The following is a 21,079-nucleotide window of genomic DNA, read 5'->3' on the forward strand; positions in this document are numbered from 1 at the left end:
GAGGCCAGAAATAAACACACACATATATGGTCAATTAACTTTTGACAAAATAGCCAAGGTAATTCAATGGGAGAAAAGACAATCTTTTCAACAAGTGGTGCTGAAATAGCTAGAAGTCCATATGGTAAGAAGTGAACCGCAACCCTTACATCACACCATACAAAAAATTAACTAAAAATAGATCATAGACCCAAGCATATGTGCTAAAACTATAAAACAGCTAGAAGGAAACATTTTTAAAATTGTGACCCTAGGTAGACAAAAATTTCTTTTTTTTTCTTTTTTCTTTTTCTTTTTGGCCATGCTGAGAGGCTTGCAGCATCTTAGTTCTCGCTCCAGGGATTGGACCTGGACCTTGGCATTGAAAGTGCCGAGTCCTAATGACTGGACCGCTAGGGAATTTCCGAAGGTTTCTTAAATAGGACACAAAGGCACACAGCATAACAGAAAAAAGAAAAAACCCTGATATGGTGGAAATCATCAATTAAACACTTCTGCTCTGAGAAAGGCACAGTTTAAAAAATGAAAAAAAATTCGTCTTTTGTTTTTAGTCTGTGTTTACATAGAGGAGAATACATATTACAGATTCACAATACATATATTTGGCAAAGGACTATATCCAGAAAATATAAAGAACTCATAACTGAATAATAAGAAAACAAACAATCTAATTAAAACAGGGGGCTTCCCGGGTGACGCAGTCGTTAAGAATCCGCCTGCCAATGCAGGGGACACGGGTTTGATCCCTGGTCCAGGAAGATCCCACATGCCGCAGAGCAACTAAGCCCGCGTGCCACAACTACTGAGCCCTCATGCCACAACTACTGAAGCCCACGCACCTAGAGCCCATGCTTCGCAACAAGAGAAGCCACCGCAATGAGAAGTCCGCGCACCACAACAAAGAGTAGCCCCCGCTCGCCGCAACTAAAGAAAGCCCGCGCTCAGCAACAAAGACCCAATGCAGCCCAAAATAAATAAATAAATAAATAAATGGGGGAATGTATGTATATGTATATCTGAATCACTTTGCTGTACAGCAATGATTAACACAACACTGTAAATCAACTATACTTCAATAAAAAAATTTAAAAATTTTTTAAAATAAAAAAATATTGTCTTTCTATAAATGAAAAAAAAAGTATCTCAGAGAGTCATTTTAAGGATTGAACAAATGGTTAGCACAGTGACTAACACATAGTAGGGACTCAGGAAATGTTAGCTAAATAGGTATATAAATATATATATTCCAGTTTTCCCCAAAATGTACAATGTAGATAAATTATTATAGAAAAATGACTAGAAAGAAACACACTAATATATTGTGTGATTATTTCAGAGTGGTAAAATTGTGGGTGATTTAAAAATTCTTATTCAAAACCGTACAATAAGTGTGCATATATTTTCCTTATTTTTTTATGCATATATTTTCTAATAACAGTGGAGATTATTAAAAAGGTAAAAGCTTTGGGCTGTTGTAGGTAGGTCCAAGGAAACTCACTGAAGTGTAGTTTGTAGGTAGGAGATGATGTGACACCAGTAGACATCCAGCGGGTTCAAGTGACTTTAGTTGTGTTACTCCTTGCAGTGGAGTCCTGGGAAGCCAGCAAAATGAATGAAGCAGTATATATATCTCTCTGTTACAAAAACAAAGTCTCAGTGTAGGAAAATGAAGCTGATTTTTGTGTGTTGACTATGTGTCCTGCCTCTTTCCTGAATTCATTCATTCAAGTTTTAGCAATGGGGGAGGGGGGAGAATCTTTAGGGAATTCTACATATAAGATCATATCATACATTTATAATATAATGTATATATATATTTCTTGAAATGACAAAAAGTTTTAAGTACAATATAAACTTCAGTTTTTTCTTGAACGATTTATGAATAAGTTGCCAACATGCTGCCTCTTTATCTCCAAATAGTTTGTATTTTGTATAAATAAGAACATTCTCCACTATATACACGGTAAGACAGAGGTGAAAGTCAGGAAATTAACACCGATGAATCATTACCATCTAAACGGCAGAATCCAACCCCCTCTGTGATTGTGCCAATAGTGCCTTACTTTCCACTGTGTTTTTTGAAATTCGAACTGTATAGTATATTATCTTTACAAACATTTTTTAATGTTCAGTAACTACATGAAAACACACATAAAATAAAAATTAATTCATTTAACAATGAGCCCTGGAGTCCCAAGGGATGCCAGATTTTCTCAGGTCTCTGCAGGGGACCCCTCATTACACTGCCGCCCAGAAACATATTCAGAAGGGCCAGCATGGGGAAAGGTAGTTATAGGCGGTTTGCAAAGTACAGAAAAAGCTCAGGTCCTGAAAGGGCTCGAACTGGCGCCCAGGCTTGGTGGTCCCACAGGATTTTCCACCTCTCTTTAAGGTGAAACCAAGGAAAACAGGGCCCTGCTCCTGCACAGATTGCCAAGATTGCAATGTTGGCAGCGGCCAGGAGGTGGAAACATGTCACTGGTTTCGCAAGGTTCCAGGCCGAGAAACATCCGGCAGGGGCGCGGCTCCGGACTTTCCAACACGTGGTGCGCTGCTGGCACGCACCTTCCACCCCCCTCTCCGTCCGCTGCTGAGAACCACATACGATGCGAGTGCCTTGTGGGTGCGGGATTCGGGGGCGCTCCCGTGGTCTGGGCTCCTCTCCCACGAGTGGCCTTTTAGGGACAACCAAACCACCCCCCTGAAACCAGAAAATCCCCACATGGCACTCAGGGCTGACTGGGCTTCTGTATGTACCCCGCTCCCCGTTCCCCCTCCAGAATCCCTCGGGTGGGGCCGGGGTCGCAGGGCCGTTGAGTGAGCCGAGGAGGAAGAAGTGTGAGAACGGCGCTTTAGACAGCAGCGGGGTCACGGGAGCACGGCCCTACGCGTCCCGTGTCGCTGCAGTATGCGTCTGCCTCGGGGCGCGAACTGGCGGGACCTGTCCCAACTCGGGGACAGATGAGAGGCCGGCGACGCCCTGATTGGCTTCCAAGCCCCTTCCTGCGCCACCTGTCTGCAGGCGCCGGGAGGCCGGGGAAGCGACGGAGAGGGATAAAGCCTCGGGCATCGGCGCGGGGAGCCGGAGATTCACGCATCTTCTCCGCGATGCTGCGGTCTCCAAGAGACCTGTTTGCAGACGTACCGATTGGGGGTTCCGTTACACCCACGGAGCGGGCGCCAAGGGATGGCTTGGGCCCCTGCAAATTCCCTAAAGTCGCCCCCCACCGCATGACCGCCTGGCTGCTTCGCAAAGTGCTGCAGGGGGGCAAGCCAAAGCCCCACCCCCGCCAGATCGTGACCCTCCTCAGGCCTCCAGGGACAAAAAGTGCCCTCGGGGATCCAGGCCCGGACCCGCCCCGGCCACGCAATCGCTGTGTGGCCCTTAATCAGTGTCTTCACCTCCCTGAGCCTGCTATCCTCGTCTATATGAAGGAGACACAGACACACAGGAGGCTCACAGACGAGAGGCTAAGACTTTATTTGTCACTCAAGACCCCTGTGCCCCGTCCCCAGCGCTCAGAAGATCTTCACCAACTCCGGCTGCACGTCCCCGCCCACTTCGAACCAGAACGCCCGCTCTGGTGAGATCCGGTAGCGGTAGTGGTGGTATTCCGTGTCCCCGATCACAACCTGCAGGGGCGAGGAGACACGGTTTATGGTTCCCGAGGCGACTGCGGGGTCATTCCCGACTCGTACCCACGCTGCGTGACCTCGTCACCCACGCAAACCCGCATTAAGGAAAAGGGCTGCTCTTGATTCTAAGCCCTTGCCGAGAGGATTCAATGAGTTCATTGCTGGCACGGGGGTGCTTTTTAAGCTTTGGCGGTGGATGTGGTCTCCACGGTGCCCGCGTCCACCGCCTCACTGTGACGCACAGATTGAAAGTAGAGAACGGCCTGGGTGGTGGAGGGTCTACAGCGACCACTCCCTGCTGGGACTTATTCTGGGTTCTGTCTCCCAACCCATCCATTCCCCTGCCCCAGAGCCACTACGTCAGGCGCCAGTGGACAGGGAATAGGGTCCGGGATGTCCACGCCTCCCCGCTGGACACCCACCCTTTGGGCTCGTGCTCTCGCGTCCTTGTCACCGCCATACGCCTGCCCTCTAGTGCGCTTGCGCCAGGGGAGGTGAGGGACTGGGGACGCCGTGCCCAGCCTCGGCCGCGCCTTTGCTCCCCACCTCCGACAAGGGCCTTCCTGGCCTTGCCAAGGGAAGAGACCTGGGTGTTGGCGGCCACCCCTGTGGCAGAGACGCACCTGGAAGCCTTCTTTTTGGGCAATGAGGAGCATATCGAAGGACTCCCCACGCTGGAAGGCAGGGCCAAAGCCGAGCTCCTCTAAGCCCCACTCGCCGCACTTCCGGGTGTTCAAGACCACCGAGGATTCATCCAGCCGGGGGTTGAAATGCAGGACGATCTCACTGTCTGGCTCGTCACTGCACAGCAGGTTTATGTAGAACCTGTTAGGTGGCGGATGGGAGGGGGCGTCAGAGAAAGGACTTACCGATTGCCGAAGGACATCCAAGTCCACGGGGACCTGAGAGCCACACGCCAGTGAAGGAGGGGTGGTGGACTGGAGGCCAAGGAGCCCAGATTCCAGGACATCCAGAAACCAACTGGGGACCTGGACACACATCCACCCAGGCAAGGGTCACTGTACTACGGCCTGGGTCCCCCGCATTTCCAGAGTCTGGGAGTTGCCGAGGAGTCATGGTCCTGAGACCGGGGTGCCTCCGATCCCCCAATTCCCAGAGGGCCGGGAGCAATACCAGGGACCCCAGTATTCCCAGGCATCGTAGATTCCCAGAAATCCTGAAGCTCCCGACCCAGGAAGTCATAGGTTTGATTGCTGAGGCCTCCCAGGTGCCCAGGGCACCTCTGACTCACAGGCTGTGTTTCCACAGTTGCTTCAGACTCAGACTGGAAGTCTTACTATAAGTAAGAGCCTTGGATTGCCCAGGAACTCCCAGATTCTTAGAAGGTTGTAGGGACCCCAGGTACACTGTCCTGGGACAAATGAGTAAAGACATCAGATTCCAGAAGGTGGGAAATAGCTTGGAGATTCCAAGATCCTGGTGGGCAAAGCTGGCCTGGGGCTTGTTCTCTGGGCTGTAAGAAGTGGGCTCAGCTGAGCCTGGAGACCTCCCACCCCTTACCGCAGAGGCTTGGAGGTCTCACCTGTCAGCATTTTTGGGGACAACACCACGAATTCTCAACACGGTGCCGACTTCGAAGCTCTTGGCCAGCGAGGTCCTGTAGGGCACCTTCTGCAGCACCAGGGGTGCGGGGGCCAAAGTGGATCAGGGAGGCAGAGAAGAGAGACACATGGGTCAGTGCCGGGGAGAACATGACCAGGACCCAGACCAGCAGAATCAGAGAGCAGAAAGGGCACAGAGGCAAAGGAAAGAGAGCCAGGCGTAGGGAAAGGGTTGGAGAGAGGAACACAAAGAATCAACAGGAAGATATTCAGAGAGATAGAAAGTAAGGGGGAAACACCAAGGGGGAGATGGGAGCATGGGATGGATTGGGTCAACCCAGAAACAACAGCCCAGAACGTCATAGCACCCCCGAACACCCGTTTTCTCCGTGAAACAGGAGACCTCAGCCAAGCCCCAGCCCCTACCCCATTCCAGTGCAGCCTTGGGTCCAAAACCTCGCCACCTCCACACCCCTGAAGCACTCACATATAGCCCTGCCATGGCTGGAACAGCGGACAGGCAGTGGTGGTGGTGGGTATGGCTGCTGGGACCTTAAGTAGAAGCAGGGCGTGGCTGGCCCTGGTGACTCACCGTCACCCCTTTCCACACCCACCACCCACACCTGGCACAGACCCTGGCCCTGGGGCCATGCTGGCCAGCACCCTCCTTCTAGGGCCTCTGACACCCCTGCAGTCCCTGAGGATTCCCAGGTCCCTCTCCTGTGAGCTAATAATGATAGGAACAGTTAACAATAATAATAATAATATTATAGGGACTTCCCTGAGGGCACAGTGGTTAAGAATCCACCTGCCAGGGGAGAGGACACAGGTTCGATCCCTGGTCCAGGAAGATCCCACATGCCTCAGAGCAACTAAGCTCGTGCACCACAACTACTGAGCCTGCGCTCTAGAGCCTGCAAGCCACAACTACTGAGCCCGCGTGCCACAGCTACTGAGCCCGTGTGCCACAACTATTGAAGCCCGCGGGCCTACAGCCCGTGCTCTGCAACAAGAGAAGCCACCGCAATGAGAAACCCGTGCACGGCAACGAAGAGTAGCCCCCGCTCGACACAGCTAGAGAAAGCCTGTGTGCAGCAACGAAGACCCAACGCAGCCAAAAATAAATAAATAAATTTATTTATTAAAAAAAAAAAAACATCAGAGAAGGCTCATTGAGCCACCATGCCTCCAGCCCTAGCTTCCTGGTGACTGGCGGAGAGAAAACACGCTCGTGCCCATTTCATCATGGAAAACTCGAGTCCTGAGAGGCTAAGCTGTGGGCTGCAACTCTGGACCCTCTCTGCCAGGTTAGGACCTGCTGACTAGGGCTAAGGACGTGTCTGCCCTGACATTCCAGTTTATGCTTCTGGAATATAATAATAACCATGGCAACAACAATAATAACAGAAAAGGGAGCTCAGAGGGGCAGGGTGTTTTGCCTGATGGTCAAGGCTGTCTCCTTGGTGCCTAGTGCAGTGCCTGGCACACATAAGTGCTCTGTAAATATGGGTGAAAGAAGGAATGAAAGATAACACAGCTGCCATTAACGAAGCCTCCGGCCTTTCTAGCATGAGCCAGAGACCACTGATTTCAGACAGGCCACTGAGGCAGGGCCATTGATCCCCCTTATTTGACAGATAAGGAAACTGAGGCTCAGAAATGAGAAGCGGTTTGCCCAAAAAACACAGCTGTGCAGAACCACGGACACTGTGTCTCTGGCTTTCTTGATCTCTGGAAGTTTCTCTCTGGTTTATTCTGTCTCCAGGATGCCCTAGTCTCTCTGACTCTCTGTCTCTCTGGCTGTCCTGTGTCTCTGTCCCCCCACCCCCCGACGCGTTCCTGTTTCTCTCCTTCGAGTCTCTCTCCCTCCTCCTCCCAGAACCCTTCCTCTCTCCCATCCGATGTTCAGGACAAGGGGCGGGGAAGGAGGGGTGTCCTACGACCCGCCCCCCCAGCCAGACCAAGGAAGAGAAAAAAGTGGGACCCTCCACCCAGGCCCATTTCCACTCCCCACAGCCCAAAACTCCAGAAGAGGAATCCAGGTATGAAGGGTGGGGTCAGAGGGAGAATGCTGAAAGAGGGTTCTGGAAGACAGGGAACGGGGAGGTGGGGAGCTGGGCAGAAGCCCCTCCTAGCAGCCCCCTCTCCGTTTCTGCCGCCCTACTCCCCGCACCCCACCCCCATTGGCACCCCACCCAGCAGAGGGAGAAGAGGCCTGGGGCAGAGCCAGGAATGGAAACTTTGGGTGGAGACAAGCAGGCTCAGAACCTGATCCACAGCCTCGCAGGCGTCCCAGCCTCCCTCCAGGCCCCTGACCACACAGCTAGGGCAGCTGGAGGAGCCAGGGCCTCGGAGAGGGAGGCTGGGCAGCTGCATTTAGGCATTTGGTTGGGGGCTGCAGGCACCCCTATTTGGCAGAGGAGAAAGCAAGCTTAGAGAGGGCCAGCCTCTCACCAAGCCCTCACAGCAAGGATGGGCCAGGGCCCGGGCTGGAGCCGCTCTGTGTGCCAAGGGCACCTCATCGGGACTTTCAATAGAGAGGACAGTGGGGTCTGAGGTGGTAACACCAACATCTGCTCGGGTGGAGAGTTTCCCAGGATGATGGACTCCATCACTCTGATCACTAAGGGTGTCCCTTTTCTGTACCTCATTCTGTATATTGCTGTGTATCCCACTAGCTCATCTGTTCCCCGATTTCTTCATTGTGGTTGGATATTTCCCCACATGCTGCCGACCTGCAAGTCCTGACCTGACCTTCATGTTTGGCCATATGTTTGCATTGAGTGTGTTACCAGCTTGATTGCTAGTTCATTTCTCAGCAGTCAGATATGGGCATCCTGGATGGATTCTTATTCATTTGTGCTGGTTATCTTCGATCAGTTCTGGAATAACATGCTTAGGAGCATTTTTGTCTCACCTCTAAATAAGTGGCGGATGTCCTTATTTCCCAATACTCTTGTTTTCTCGAGCTGTAGGTCACGCTCGTAAATCATCCAGGTTTTACCGGAACACTTCCATGAGCCTTGACAATACACAGACCTGGGCAACCACCACCCCAATCAAGTTTTAGCCCCTGAAACAGCCAGTCCCCCTCCACCTGCCCCAGGAAACACTGTCACTCCTCAGCATTTAAGAGCCACCAAGTTAATTTGCGATGAAAACAAAGAAAGGGATGCCCAGCGGGCCGAGTTTGCTGGCTCTCCCCTCCTTCAGAAATAACTGGGGCGAAAAGTACTAAGTGTACCATGGTGTTTGTAGGAATTGAAAATCCCAGGCTCTGTCCATGTCAGCTTCTTGGAGACTTTGGGTTGGTTTTCATATACAGCGAAGAAAGTTCAGGGGCTGGATTGGTTTTGTAAATTAGTTTACCAATGAGGAAAATGGCATGTTTTAAAAATCTGACCTTTTTTTTTGGCCCTGCTGTGCTTGACCTGTGGGAACTTTTTCCCCTGATGAGGAGTTGAACCCGGACCCTCGGCAATGAAAGCACCGAGTCCTAACCACTGGACCACCAGGGAATTCCCCCAAATGTGACTTTTTCTTAAGCTAGGAAGTCCGCTGGAAACCTTACAGTTTTATTTATAAATATAGTAAATTGTATCGATGCAATCACTTGCTAAGGAGAAGCAGTTGCTGTCATATTTGGTTCCATTGGTAAACTGAGTTCATTAAACCCCTTTAAACATTTTAATCAGAATGCGGGATTTTGACATGTTGAGTTTGAAGTATTTCCACTGTCTCTCCAAGGCCAAAGTAATCTTGTACATTTCCGTCTTGCTCTGTGAAAACACTGATTTGCTGTTTCTCCTCCTCTTCTCCTTCCTTTCCTTCCGCTGAGCAGTTGGGTGCTCCAGCTGTTATGCTGGTGAGTAAGTGTTGCCTCTGGGGGGTGGGGGGCCCACAGGGCGGGGTGAGGGGGCTGAGGGGGCGCCCCTCCCCCAGGGCTGGGTCAGCTGGGGTGTCAGAGGGAGCCGCTGAGGAGGGTGCTTAGCAGAGGCTGGCCCTCAGGAGGCGGGTAAGGAGGGTGGCGGGACAGCAGGGAGCGCAGCCCCGACGCGGGAGGAGGTGTCTGTGCAGGGGTGAGGGTCACTGAGAGGTGCTGGAGCCCAGCGGGGGAGGGGGGCTTCCGCAGGGGGAGGAAATGCCGTGTGGGTGTCAGCGATGGAAGGCAGTCCAGAGCTGCTCTCTCCCTGTCAGAGGAGGGACGTATAGATGTGGATCAAAGAAATGGGCCGTGAACCCTGTGACATCGGGCTGGAAATGGAGGTGACCGTGTGAGCTAATAATTACAAGATTAAATTTATGTTAACATTTTTAGGTGTGATTTGTACTGTGATTGTATAGGAGAATTATGCTTCAGAAATGCACACTGCAGGGACTTCCTGGTGGTCCAGTTTAAGAGCCCGCGCTCCCAATGCAGGGGGCCCGGGTTTGACACCTGGTCATGGAACTAGATTCCCCCCTGCTGCAACGAAGACCTGGTGCAGCCAAATACATTTTTTATAAAATGCACACTGAAGTATTTAGGGGTGAAGTGTCATGATGCCTGCAACCTGCCTTGCAGTGGTTCACAGAGAGAAATGGCAGATGTGGAAAATATTAACGTGCCTGGGAGCCTGGATGACACCTCTGCAGGCATTCACCGTCCTCTTCTTTTAACTTTGCTGTAAGTGTGAAAATTTTCAAAATGGTGGGGGGATAAATCAAACTTGGGGTTCTGATTTTACAGAATCCGGACTACCGTGGTTCCCAGAAAGAGCATCCTCTCCAACATCCCTACCCCCCAGATGAGGCCTTGGAAAGCAGTGGAGACAAGAAGAACCTCCCTGGAGGCAGAACCAGAACGAGTCTTTGATCTTCATGTCCAGTGGGCTTGATCTTTGCTATGGACCAGTGTCTGCTGCACGTTGCCCTGTTTCCCATTTCCTGCATAAAAATGCCTTCACCGGGCCTCCCTGGTGCGCAGTGTAGGGAGTCCGCCTGCCGATGCGGGGTACTCGGGTTCGTGCCCTGGTGCGGGCGGATCCCACGTGCCGCGGAGCGACTGGGCCCGTGAGCCATAGGCCGCTGAGCCTGCGCGTCCGGAGCCTGTGCTCCGCAGCGGGAGGGGCCGCAGCGGTGAGAGGCCCGCGTACCGCACACAAAAAAAAAAACCAAAAAAAACCCAAAAATGCCTTCACCTTAGTTTATTGGGTGTCTAGGGCCAGCCTTGGCTGGGCGTGACAAAGAAGACTGTGTGTGTCTTCCACCAAAATCCTGGCCTCTGGGCTGGGCACAGTAACCAGGTGGGAGCTTAAGGTTGTCTCCACTGGAAGGGGAGGTGAGTGGTCTGGGTAGGGGAGGAAGAGTACAGATGAATATTATTGTAGACAAAGGGCTGCACCGTGACAGGGAGCACCAGTTGACCCTCCAATATCCATTATCACTTTCTCTCTTAATCCTGACTCAGTCCAGGATGGCCATGTGGCTGTTGCATTTCCGCGGGTTCCAGTTACTTTTGTTGTGAAGCCAATTACCCCAACGCTTTGAGGCTTAAAACAGCCATTGTGTGTGTGTGGGCTCATGGCTTCTGTAGGTCGAGGGTTTGGACAGGGCACAGAGGGAATGGCTCATCTATTAAGCTTCCATGATGTCTGGGCAACCTCTGTTACTGTGGGGCTGGGATCATCTGGGTGACCTGCACACAGCCTTCCTAGGAAGCCTGTGTATCTTCAGAGTAGCCGGACTTCCTTCATGGCAGCTCAGGGCTCCAAAGGCCAGCGCCCTTTCAGCTCACCAGATGAAAGCTGCCTCCTCTTTTCTAACCTGGTCTGGGAAGTCATGCCAAACCTCTCCATGCTGCACTCTACTTGTTATGAGTGAACAACTGAGGTTGGCCTGCGTTTAAGCCTCCACCTCATGGTAGCAGAAGTGCCAAAGAATCGGTGGAGGTATTTTTGGTGTTAATTTCATACTTTTGTTATTTTTTTTTAAGATTTAATTTAATTTTTATATTTTTGGCTGTGTTGGGTCTTCGTTGCTGTGCGAGGGCTTCTCATTGCACTGCGGTGGCTTCTGTTGTTGCGGAGCACGGGCTGTAGGTGTGCGGGCTTCAGTAGTTGCAGCACACGGGCTCAGTAGTTGTAGCTCGCGGGTTTAGTTGCCCCACGGCATGTGGGGTCTTCCTGGATGAGGGATCGAACCTGTGTCTCCTGCACTGGCAGGCGGATTCTTAACCACTGCGCCACCAGGGAAGCCCAGGTTCTTTTCTTTTTTCTTTTGCTGTACGCGGGCCTCTCACTGTCGTGGCCTCTCCCGTTGCGGAGCACAGGCTCCAGACGCGCAGGCTCAGCGGCCATGGCTCACGGGCCCAGCCGCTCCGCGGCATGTGGGATCTTCCCGGACCGGGGCACGAGCCCGTGTCCCCTGCATCGGCAGGCGGACTCTCAGCCACTGCGCCACCAGGGAAGCCCCGCAGGTTCATTTTTATCAGAGGACATTCCCAAGACCGTGACTTCCCCCCGCTCCCCACTGCCCTTGCCGGCAGACTGGAGGGGCGTGGCCGTGGTGCCCAGTGGGCACACACCCCCGGCTCCACTCCGGCGCCCTCTCCTGGAGGACTGAGGGCGGTGCCCTGGGCTCATCCGCAGACTCTGTCCCGAAGCCAGTCCGAGAGTGACAAGAGCCACACCTGCAGGTCTGTTCCACTGACCAGCCGCCCAGGACCGAGGTGGGCCCACGGACCTTGGTCTGCATTGTGTTGGCTGCTCGTTCTTGTCTAGGTTCACAGGCCAACAGCCAGTGTCCTTCCTTTCCTTCTCATCACCGCACCAGCGGCTCACTCCTACCTGCTGCCGTCACAGGCCTGGCAACCTCGTGTTCCGGGGCCAGCCAAGAACTGAGACCCCAGCAGGCCCCTAGTTCCCAGTAGGCAAACTCCGCTTTAAACTACTGCTGCCTAGCCGTGTTCTCGAGGCTTCAGAGCCGGGAAAGTGCGGAGCGCATAGCAAGCCGTGGAGCCCTCAGCCCGGGACCCGCGATGCTCCGCGGAGGCGCCGGAACCTCGCTGCATGGCACCCCCAAAACAAGCGAGCTCTGCGCCCACCTGTCCCGCGGACCTGGGCGCACCTCCGGCCACCGCGGCCCAGGACGGAGGCGTGGGGCTCAGCCAGCCGGCGGGGACCCGGGCTCCAGCCCCGAGGCAATGTGGACCCGCCAGGCCCACCTCCGTTCCCGCTGCCCGGAAAGCCTGCCTCCCATTTTTTGTCCCACCTCCAGAAGCACCTGGTGCCATGGATTCCCGAGCTGTTTGGTGGCTCTGAATTCAATGAGTTTCTTCTATAGTTTTCCAACTCCAGCCTAGGTTTCAATTTCTGGGATTTACTAAGAGGTTACCACGTATCCAGTACCTAAATTTGTCTTCTCTCTCCTTTTCTTTGGCCCTGAGGGTTGACAACTTTAAAAACTCATTTAAAACATACTGGTTAAGGGCCAGACGCCTGGGATCGTTTTTTGGCCCTGCATTCCCTGACTGCGTGATCTGAAGACAGTTGCTTTTCTCGTTATGTCAGTAAAACAGGGATGACAGCAGTCCCTACCTCCTAGATTCGATTAGATGACAGTGAGAAACTAAAGGGTGAATGCTGATCAAGTGCCTAGAGCTGTGTGACACACACCAGGATATGCCATTTGCATGGGAGTAACTGCTGCTAGTGGGTTTTAGGAAGGGAGCCACATTCAAATGACACATTCTCCAAGTTTGATGTGTCAGCCACATGCATTCAGATGACATTTTTGCCTGACCAAACTCGATCTAGTGTTTTGAGTTGAGGAGCTGAGCTCCTTTCCTGTTTTTCTTGCCTGGTAGGGCCACAATGTTTGTAGATATTCAAATGACACAAAGGGTCCACACATCTTTTGTCTTGCCTTTGTTTTTTAATTAATTAATTAATTGTTTTATTTATTTTTGGCTGTGTTGGGTCTTTATTGCTACGTGCGGGCTTTCTCTAGTAGTGGCGAGCAGGGGCTACTCTTCGTTGCGGTGCGCGGGCTTCTCATTGCAGTGGCTTCTCTTGCTGTGGAGCACGGGCTCTAGGCACGTGGGCTTCAGTAGTTGTGGCTCGGGGGCTCTAGAGCGGAGGCTCAGTAGTTGTGGTGCACGGGCTTAGTTGTTCCGCGGCATGTGGGATCTTCCCGGACCAGGGCTCAAACCCGTGTCCCCTGCATTGGTAGGCGGATTCTCAACCACTGCACCACCAGGGAAGTCCCTGTATACACATTTAAATGTTTTACATGATCCTGGAGCCCTCATAAGGAAATAAATGCAAAGAAACAGCTAAACCTTCAAGCTAAGAACAATAAAAGCAATTGTGGAGAAGTAACTAATGTGTGGGGAGGCTAAAGGAAGATAAGAATTATTTTAACAAGGTCGGTTTTTATTGAACTCCCTAGGTCTCAGTTTGCTGATAAAAATTTTACTTTCCTTGGGTCCAAGTAGGGTGTCTTTCACTTAGTAGTTTTTATCTCCTGTTTTCAGGAGAAAAGGGGAGATTAGAATGCCCTTCCTGTATTTGCTGCTTTTCAAGTGCTTTTAGCTCAAAATAATCCTCATGCCAAAGGGGCATATTTTGTTGTTGGTGGTGGTGTTTAATATTTATTTATTTAGGCTGTGCCAGGTCTTCATTGTGGCATGCAGGATCTTCGCTGCAGCATGCAAACTCTTAGTTGTGGCATACGGGATCTAGTTCCCTGACCAGGGATGGAACCCAGGCCCCCTGCATTGGGAGAGTGGGGTCTTACCCACTGGACCGCCAAGGAAGTCCCAAAGGGTAATATTTTGGGTGGCATATTTGTCACCCTTCAACACACACACACATATTTACAACCATCTTCCTTTCTCTCATCAGTCACAGAGGGCAAGTATGACTCCACTCATACAAGGTACCCAGAACAGTCAAATTCACAGAGACAGGAAGTAGCATGGTGGTGGCCAGGGGGTGCGGACAGGGGAACAGGGAGCCAGTGTTTAGTGGGTACAGGCTTCCGTTGGGGAAGGTGAAAAAGTTCCGGGTATGGATGGTGATGAGGGTTGCACAACAGTGTCAATGTACTTGAGGCCACTGAACTGTATGTTTAAAACAGGGTTATAATGGTAAATTCCATGGTTTTCTATTTTAACACAATTTTAAAAAACGTTTTAAAATAATCCTCTCCAAGTAAATCTCCAACTCATGCAATCATTACTTCAAACGGATGCTTCCGTTTCCAGACCGATGTCACAGGGTTCACGGCCCACTTCTTTGGTCCACATCTATACGTCCCTCCTCTGACAGGGAGAGAGCAGCTCTGGACTGCCTTCCATCGCTGACACCCACACGACATTTCCTCCCCCTGCGGAAGCCCCCCTCCCCCGCTGGGCTCCAGCACCTCTCAGTGACCCTCACCCCTGCACAGACACCTCCTCCCACGTCGGGGCTGCGCTCCCTGCTGTCCCGCCACCCTCCTTACCCGCCTCCTGAGGGCCAGCCTCTGCTAAGCACCCTCCTCAGCGGCTCCCTCTGACACCCCAGCTGACCCAGCCCTGGGGGAGGGGCGCCCCCTCAGCCCCCTCACCCCGCCCTGTGGGCCCCCCACCCCCCAGAGGCAACACTTACTCACCAGCATAACAGCTGGAGCACCCAACTGCTCAGCGGAAGGAAAGGAAGGAGAAGAGGAGGAGAAACAGCAAATCAGTGTTTTCACAGAGCAAGACGGAAATGTACAAGATTACTTTGGCCTTGGAGAGACAGTGGAAATACTTCAAACTCAACATGTCAAAATCCCGCATTCTGATTAAAATGTTTAAAGGGGTTTAATGAACTCAGTTTACCAATGGAACCAAATATGACAGCAACTGCTTCTCCTTAGCAAGTGATTGCATCGATACAATTTACTATATTTATAAATAAAACTGTAAGGTTTCCAGCGGACTTCCTAGCTTAAGAAAAAGTCACATTTGGGGGAATTCCCTGGTGGTCCAGTGGTTAGGACTCGGTGCTTTCATTGCCGAGGGTCCGGGTTCAACTCCTCATCAGGGGAAAAAGTTCCCACAGGTCAAGCACAGCAGGGCCAAAAAAAAAGGTCAGATTTTTAAAACATGCCATTTTCCTCATTGGTAAACTAATTTACAAAACCAATCCAGCCCCTGAACTTTCTTCGCTGTATATGAAAACCAACCCAAAGTCTCCAAGAAGCTGACATGGACAGAGCCTGGGATTTTCAATTCCTACAAACACCATGGTACACTTAGTACTTTTCGCCCCAGTTATTTCTGAAGGAGGGGAGAGCCAGCAAACTCGGCCCGCTGGGCATCCCTTTCTTTGTTTTCATCGCAAATTAACTTGGTGGCTCTTAAATGCTGAGGAGTGACAGTGTTTCCTGGGGCAGGTGGAGGGGGACTGGCTGTTTCAGGGGCTAAAACTTGATTGGGGTGGTGGTTGCCCAGGTCTGTGTATTGTCAAGGCTCATGGAAGTGTTCCGGTAAAACCTGGATGATTTACGAGCGTGACCTACAGCTCGAGAAAACAAGAGTATTGGGAAATAAGGACATCCGCCACTTATTTAGAGGTGAGACAAAAATGCTCCTAAGCATGTTATTCCAGAACTGATCGAAGATAACCAGCACAAATGAATAAGAATCCATCCAGGATGCCCATATCTGACTGCTGAGAAATGAACTAGCAATCAAGCTGGTAACACACTCAATGCAAACATATGGCCAAACATGAAGGTCAGGTCAGGACTTGCAGGTCGGCAGCATGTGGGGAAATATCCAACCACAATGAAGAAATCGGGGAACAGATGAGCTAGTGGGATACACAGCAATATACAGAATGAGGTACAGAAAAGGGACACCCTTAGTGATCAGAGTGATGGAGTCCATCATCCTGGGAAACTCTCCACCCGAGCAGATGTTGGTGTTACCACCTCAGACCCCACTGTCCTCTCTATTGAAAGTCCCGATGAGGTGCCCTTGGCACACAGAGCGGCTCCAGCCCGGGCCCTGGCCCATCCTTGCTGTGAGGGCTTGGTGAGAGGCTGGCCCTCTCTAAGCTTGCTTTCTCCTCTGCCAAATAGGGGTGCCTGCAGCCCCCAACCAAATGCCTAAATGCAGCTGCCCAGCCTCCCTCTCCGAGGCCCTGGCTCCTCCAGCTGCCCTAGCTGTGTGGTCAGGGGCCTGGAGGGAGGCTGGGACGCCTGCGAGGCTGTGGATCAGGTTCTGAGCCTGCTTGTCTCCACCCAAAGTTTCCATTCCTGGCTCTGCCCCAGGCCTCTTCTCCCTCTGCTGGGTGGGGTGCCAATGGGGGTGGGGTGCGGGGAGTAGGGCGGCAGAAACGGAGAGGGGGCTGCTAGGAGGGGCTTCTGCCCAGCTCCCCACCTCCCCGTTCCCTGTCTTCCAGAACCCTCTTTCAGCATTCTCCCTCTGACCCCACCCTTCATACCTGGATTCCTCTTCTGGAGTTTTGGGCTGTGGGGAGTGGAAATGGGCCTGGGTGGAGGGTCCCACTTTTTTCTCTTCCTTGGTCTGGCTGGGGGGCGGGTCGTAGGACACCCCTCCTTCCCCGCCCCTTGTCCTGAACATCGGATGGGAGAGAGGAAGGGTTCTGGGAGGAGGAGGGAGAGAGACTCGAAGGAGAGAAACAGGAACGCGTCGGGGGGTGGGGGGACAGAGACACAGGACAGCCAGAGAGACAGAGAGTCAGAGAGACTAGGGCATCCTGGAGACAGAATAAACCAGAGAGAAACTTCCAGAGATCAAGAAAGCCAGAGACACAGTGTCCGTGGTTCTGCACAGCTGTGTTTTTTGGGCAAACCGCTTCTCATTTCTGAGCCTCAGTTTCCTTATCTGTCAAATAAGGGGGATCAATGGCCCTGCCTCAGTGGCCTGTCTGAAATCAGTGGTCTCTGGCTCATGCTAGAAAGGCCGGAGGCTTCGTTAATGGCAGCTGTGTTATCTTTCATTCCTTCTTTCACCCATATTTACAGAGCACTTATGTGTGCCAGGCACTGCACTAGGCACCAAGGAGACAGCCTTGACCATCAGGCAAAACACCCTGCCCCTCTGAGCTCCCTTTTCTGTTATTATTGTTGTTGCCATGGTTATTATTATATTCCAGAAGCATAAACTGGAATGTCAGGGCAGACACGTCCTTAGCCCTAGTCAGCAGGTCCTAACCTGGCAGAGAGGGTCCAGAGTTGCAGCCCACAGCTTAGCCTCTCAGGACTCGAGTTTTCCATGATGAAATGGGCACGAGCGTGTTTTCTCTCCGCCAGTCACCAGGAAGCTAGGGCTGGAGGCATGGTGGCTCAATGAGCCTTCTCTGATGTTTTTTTTTTTTTAATAAATAAATTTATTTATTTATTTTTGGCTGCGTTGGGTCTTCGTTGCTGCACACAGGCTTTCTCTAGCTGTGTCGAGCGGGGGCTACTCTTCGTTGCCGTGCACGGGTTTCTCATTGCGGTGGCTTCTCTTGTTGCAGAGCACGGGCTGTAGGCCCGCGGGCTTCAATAGTTGTGGCACACGGGCTCAGTAGCTGTGGCACGCGGGCTCAGTAGTTGTGGCTTGCAGGCTCTAGAGCGCAGGCTCAGTAGTTGTGGTGCACGAGCTTAGTTGCTCTGAGGCATGTGGGATCTTCCTGGACCAGGGATCGAACCTGTGTCCTCTCCCCTGGCAGGTGGATTCTTAACCACTGTGCCCTCAGGGAAGTCCCTATAATATTATTATTATTATTGTTAACTGTTCCTATCATTATTAGCTCACAGGAGAGGGACCTGGGAATCCTCAGGGACTGCAGGGGTGTCAGAGGCCCTAGAAGGAGGGTGCTGGCCAGCATGGCCCCAGGGCCAGGGTCTGTGCCAGGTGTGGGTGGTGGGTGTGGAAAGGGGTGACGGTGAGTCACCAGGGCCAGCCACGCCCTGCTTCTACTTAAGGTCCCAGCAGCCATACCCACCACCACCACTGCCTGTCCGCTGTTCCAGCCATGGCAGGGCTATATGTGAGTGCTTCAGGGGTGTGGAGGTGGCGAGGTTTTGGACCCAAGGCTGCACTGGAATGGGGTAGGGGCTGGGGCTTGGCTGAGGTCTCCTGTTTCACGGAGAAAACGGGTGTTCGGGGGTGCTATGACGTTCTGGGCTGTTGTTTCTGGGTTGACCCAATCCATCCCATGCTCCCATCTCCCCCTTGGTGTTTCCCCCTTACTTTCTATCTCTCTGAATATCTTCCTGTTGATTCTTTGTGTTCCTCTCTCCAACCCTTTCCCTACGCCTGGCTCTCTTTCCTTTGCCTCTGTGCCCTTTCTGCTCTCTGATTCTGCTGGTCTGGGTCCTGGTCATGTTCTCCCCGGCACTGACCCATGTGTCTCTCTTCTCTGCCTCCCTGATCCACTTTGGCCCCCGCACCCCTGGTGCTGCAGAAGGTGCCCTACAGGACCTCGCTGGCCAAGAGCTTCGAAGTCGGCACCGTGTTGAGAATTCGTGGTGTTGTCCCCAAAAATGCTGACAGGTGAGACCTCCAAGCCTCTGCGGTAAGGGGTGGGAGGTCTCCAGGCTCAGCTGAGCCCACTTCTTACAGCCCAGAGAACAAGCCCCAGGCCAGCTTTGCCCACCAGGATCTTGGAATCTCCAAGCTATTTCCCACCTTCTGGAATCTGATGTCTTTACTCATTTGTCCCAGGACAGTGTACCTGGGGTCCCTACAACCTTCTAAGAATCTGGGAGTTCCTGGGCAATCCAAGGCTCTTACTTATAGTAAGACTTCCAGTCTGAGTCTGAAGCAACTGTGGAAACACAGCCTGTGAGTCAGAGGTGCCCTGGGCACCTGGGAGGCCTCAGCAATCAAACCTATGACTTCCTGGGTCGGGAGCTTCAGGATTTCTGGGAATCTACGATGCCTGGGAATACTGGGGTCCCTGGTATTGCTCCCGGCCCTCTGGGAATTGGGGGATCGGAGGCACCCCGGTCTCAGGACCATGACTCCTCGGCAACTCCCAGACTCTGGAAATGCGGGGGACCCAGGCCGTAGTACAGTGACCCTTGCCTGGGTGGATGTGTGTCCAGGTCCCCAGTTGGTTTCTGGATGTCCTGGAATCTGGGCTCCTTGGCCTCCAGTCCACCACCCCTCCTTCACTGGCGTGTGGCTCTCAGGTCCCCGTGGACTTGGATGTCCTTCGGCAATCGGTAAGTCCTTTCTCTGACGCCCCCTCCCATCCGCCACCTAACAGGTTCTACATAAACCTGCTGTGCAGTGACGAGCCAGACAGTGAGATCGTCCTGCATTTCAACCCCCGGCTGGATGAATCCTCGGTGGTCTTCAACACCATGGAGTGCAGCGCCTGGGGCTCAGAGGAGCGCGGCGGTAGCCCCGCCTTCCAGCGTGGGGAGCCTTTCGAACTGCACCTCATTGCCAAAAAAGAAAGCTTCAAGGTGCGTCTCTGCCACAGGGGTGGCCGCCAACACCCAGGTCTCTTCCCTTGGCAAGGCCAGGAAGGCCCTTGTCGGAGGTGGGGAGCAAAGGCGCGGCCGAGGCTGGGCACGGCGTCCCCAGTCCCTCACCTCCCCTGGCGCAAGCGCACTAGAGGGCAGGCGTATGGCGGTGACAAGGACGCGAGAGCACGAGCCCAAAGGGTGGGTGTCCAGCGGGGAGGCGTGGACATCCCGGACCCTATTCCCTGTCCACTGGCGCCTGACGTAGTGGCTCTGGGGCAGGGGAATGGATGGGTTGGGAGACAGAACCCAGAATAAGTCCCAGCAGGGAGTGGTCGCTGTAGACCCTCCACCACCCAGGCCGTTCTCTACTTTCAATCTGTGCGTCACAGTGAGGCGGTGGACGCGGGCACCGTGGAGACCACATCCACCGCCGAAGCTTAAAAAGCACCCCCGTGCCAGCAATGAACTCATTGAATCCTCTTGGCAAGGGCTTAGAATCAAGAGCAGCCCTTTTCCTTAATGCGGGTTTGCGTGGGTGACGAGGTCACGCAGCGTGGGTACGAGTCGGGAATGACCCCGCAGTCGCCTCGGGAACCATAAACCGTGTCTCCTCGCCCCTGCAGGTTGTGGTCGGGGACTCGGATTATCACCAGTTCAGCTACCGGCTCCCACCAGAGCGCGCGCTCTGGATGGAAGTGGGCGGGGACGTGCAGCTGGAGTTGGTGAAGGTCTTCTGAGCCTTGCCAGGAGGGCAGGTGGGGACGGGGCACAGGGGTCTTGAGTGACAAATAAAGTCTTAGCCTCTCGTCTGTGCGCCTCCTGTGTGTCTGTGTCTCCTTCATATAGACGAGGATAGCAGGCTCAGGGAGGTGAAGACACTGACTAAGGGTCACACAGCGATTGCGTGGCCGGGGCGGGTCCAGGCCTGGATCTCCGAGGGCACTTTTTGTCCCTGGAGGCCTGAGGAGGGTCACGATCTGGCGGGGGTGGGGCTTTGGCTTGCCCCCCTGCAGCACTTTGCGAAGCAACCAGGTGGCAATGCGGTGCGGGTCGACTTTAGGGAATTTACAGGGGCCCAAGCCATCCCTTGGCGCCCGCTCCGTGGGTGTAACGGACCCCCCAATCGGTCCGTCTGCCAACAGGTCCCTTGGAGACCCCGGGTGCGTGAATCTCAGGCTCCCTGCGCCGAAGTCCCTCTTCCTGCCTCTCGCCGGTTTCGCCTACCTACTGGCGCCTGCAGACGGGTGGCGCGGGGAGGGGCTTGGAGGCAGATCCGGGCCTCGCCTGCCTCCCATCTGTTCGGGAGTCAGGACAGGCCTCCGATGGTCGCGCCCCGGGGCAGACGCGCACTGAAGCTGCAGCCTCCCCGCGGAGAAGACGGGAAACGCGAACGGCCGGGCTCCTGTGTCCCTGCTGCCTTCGAGCGTGTTCACACACTT

At 53.2% G+C, this 21,079-nt stretch overlaps 2 protein-coding genes across 2 annotated transcripts; one reads left to right on the forward strand and one right to left on the reverse strand.

Moving 5' to 3' along the window:
• Nucleotides 1–3,519: 3,519 nt before the first annotated feature.
• On the reverse strand, nucleotides 3,520–7,574 carry LGALS7 (galectin 7). The gene is made up of 4 exons (XM_029235952.1): nucleotides 7,467–7,574; nucleotides 5,180–5,268; nucleotides 4,260–4,461; nucleotides 3,520–3,633 (listed from the first exon to the last, which is right to left on the reverse strand). The coding sequence occupies exons 1-4, from the start codon at nucleotides 7,572–7,574 to the stop codon at nucleotides 3,520–3,522; spliced, it is 513 nt and encodes a 170-aa protein (XP_029091785.1).
• A 4,642-nt stretch (nucleotides 7,575–12,216) lies between these two features.
• Nucleotides 12,217–20,389, forward strand: LOC114903149 (galectin-7-like). Its single transcript, XM_029235962.1, has 4 exons — nucleotides 12,217–12,378; nucleotides 18,629–18,717; nucleotides 19,436–19,637; nucleotides 20,264–20,389. The coding sequence occupies exons 1-4, from the start codon at nucleotides 12,217–12,219 to the stop codon at nucleotides 20,375–20,377; spliced, it is 567 nt and encodes a 188-aa protein (XP_029091795.1). The 3' UTR covers nucleotides 20,378–20,389.
• Nucleotides 20,390–21,079: the final 690 nt, after the last annotated feature.

Source organism: Monodon monoceros, unplaced genomic scaffold (assembly GCF_005190385.1).
Source record: "Monodon monoceros isolate NGI ecotype Baffin Bay Population unplaced genomic scaffold, NGI_Narwhal_1 Super_Scaffold_10, whole genome shotgun sequence".
Taxonomy (NCBI): Eukaryota; Metazoa; Chordata; class Mammalia; order Artiodactyla; family Monodontidae; genus Monodon; species Monodon monoceros.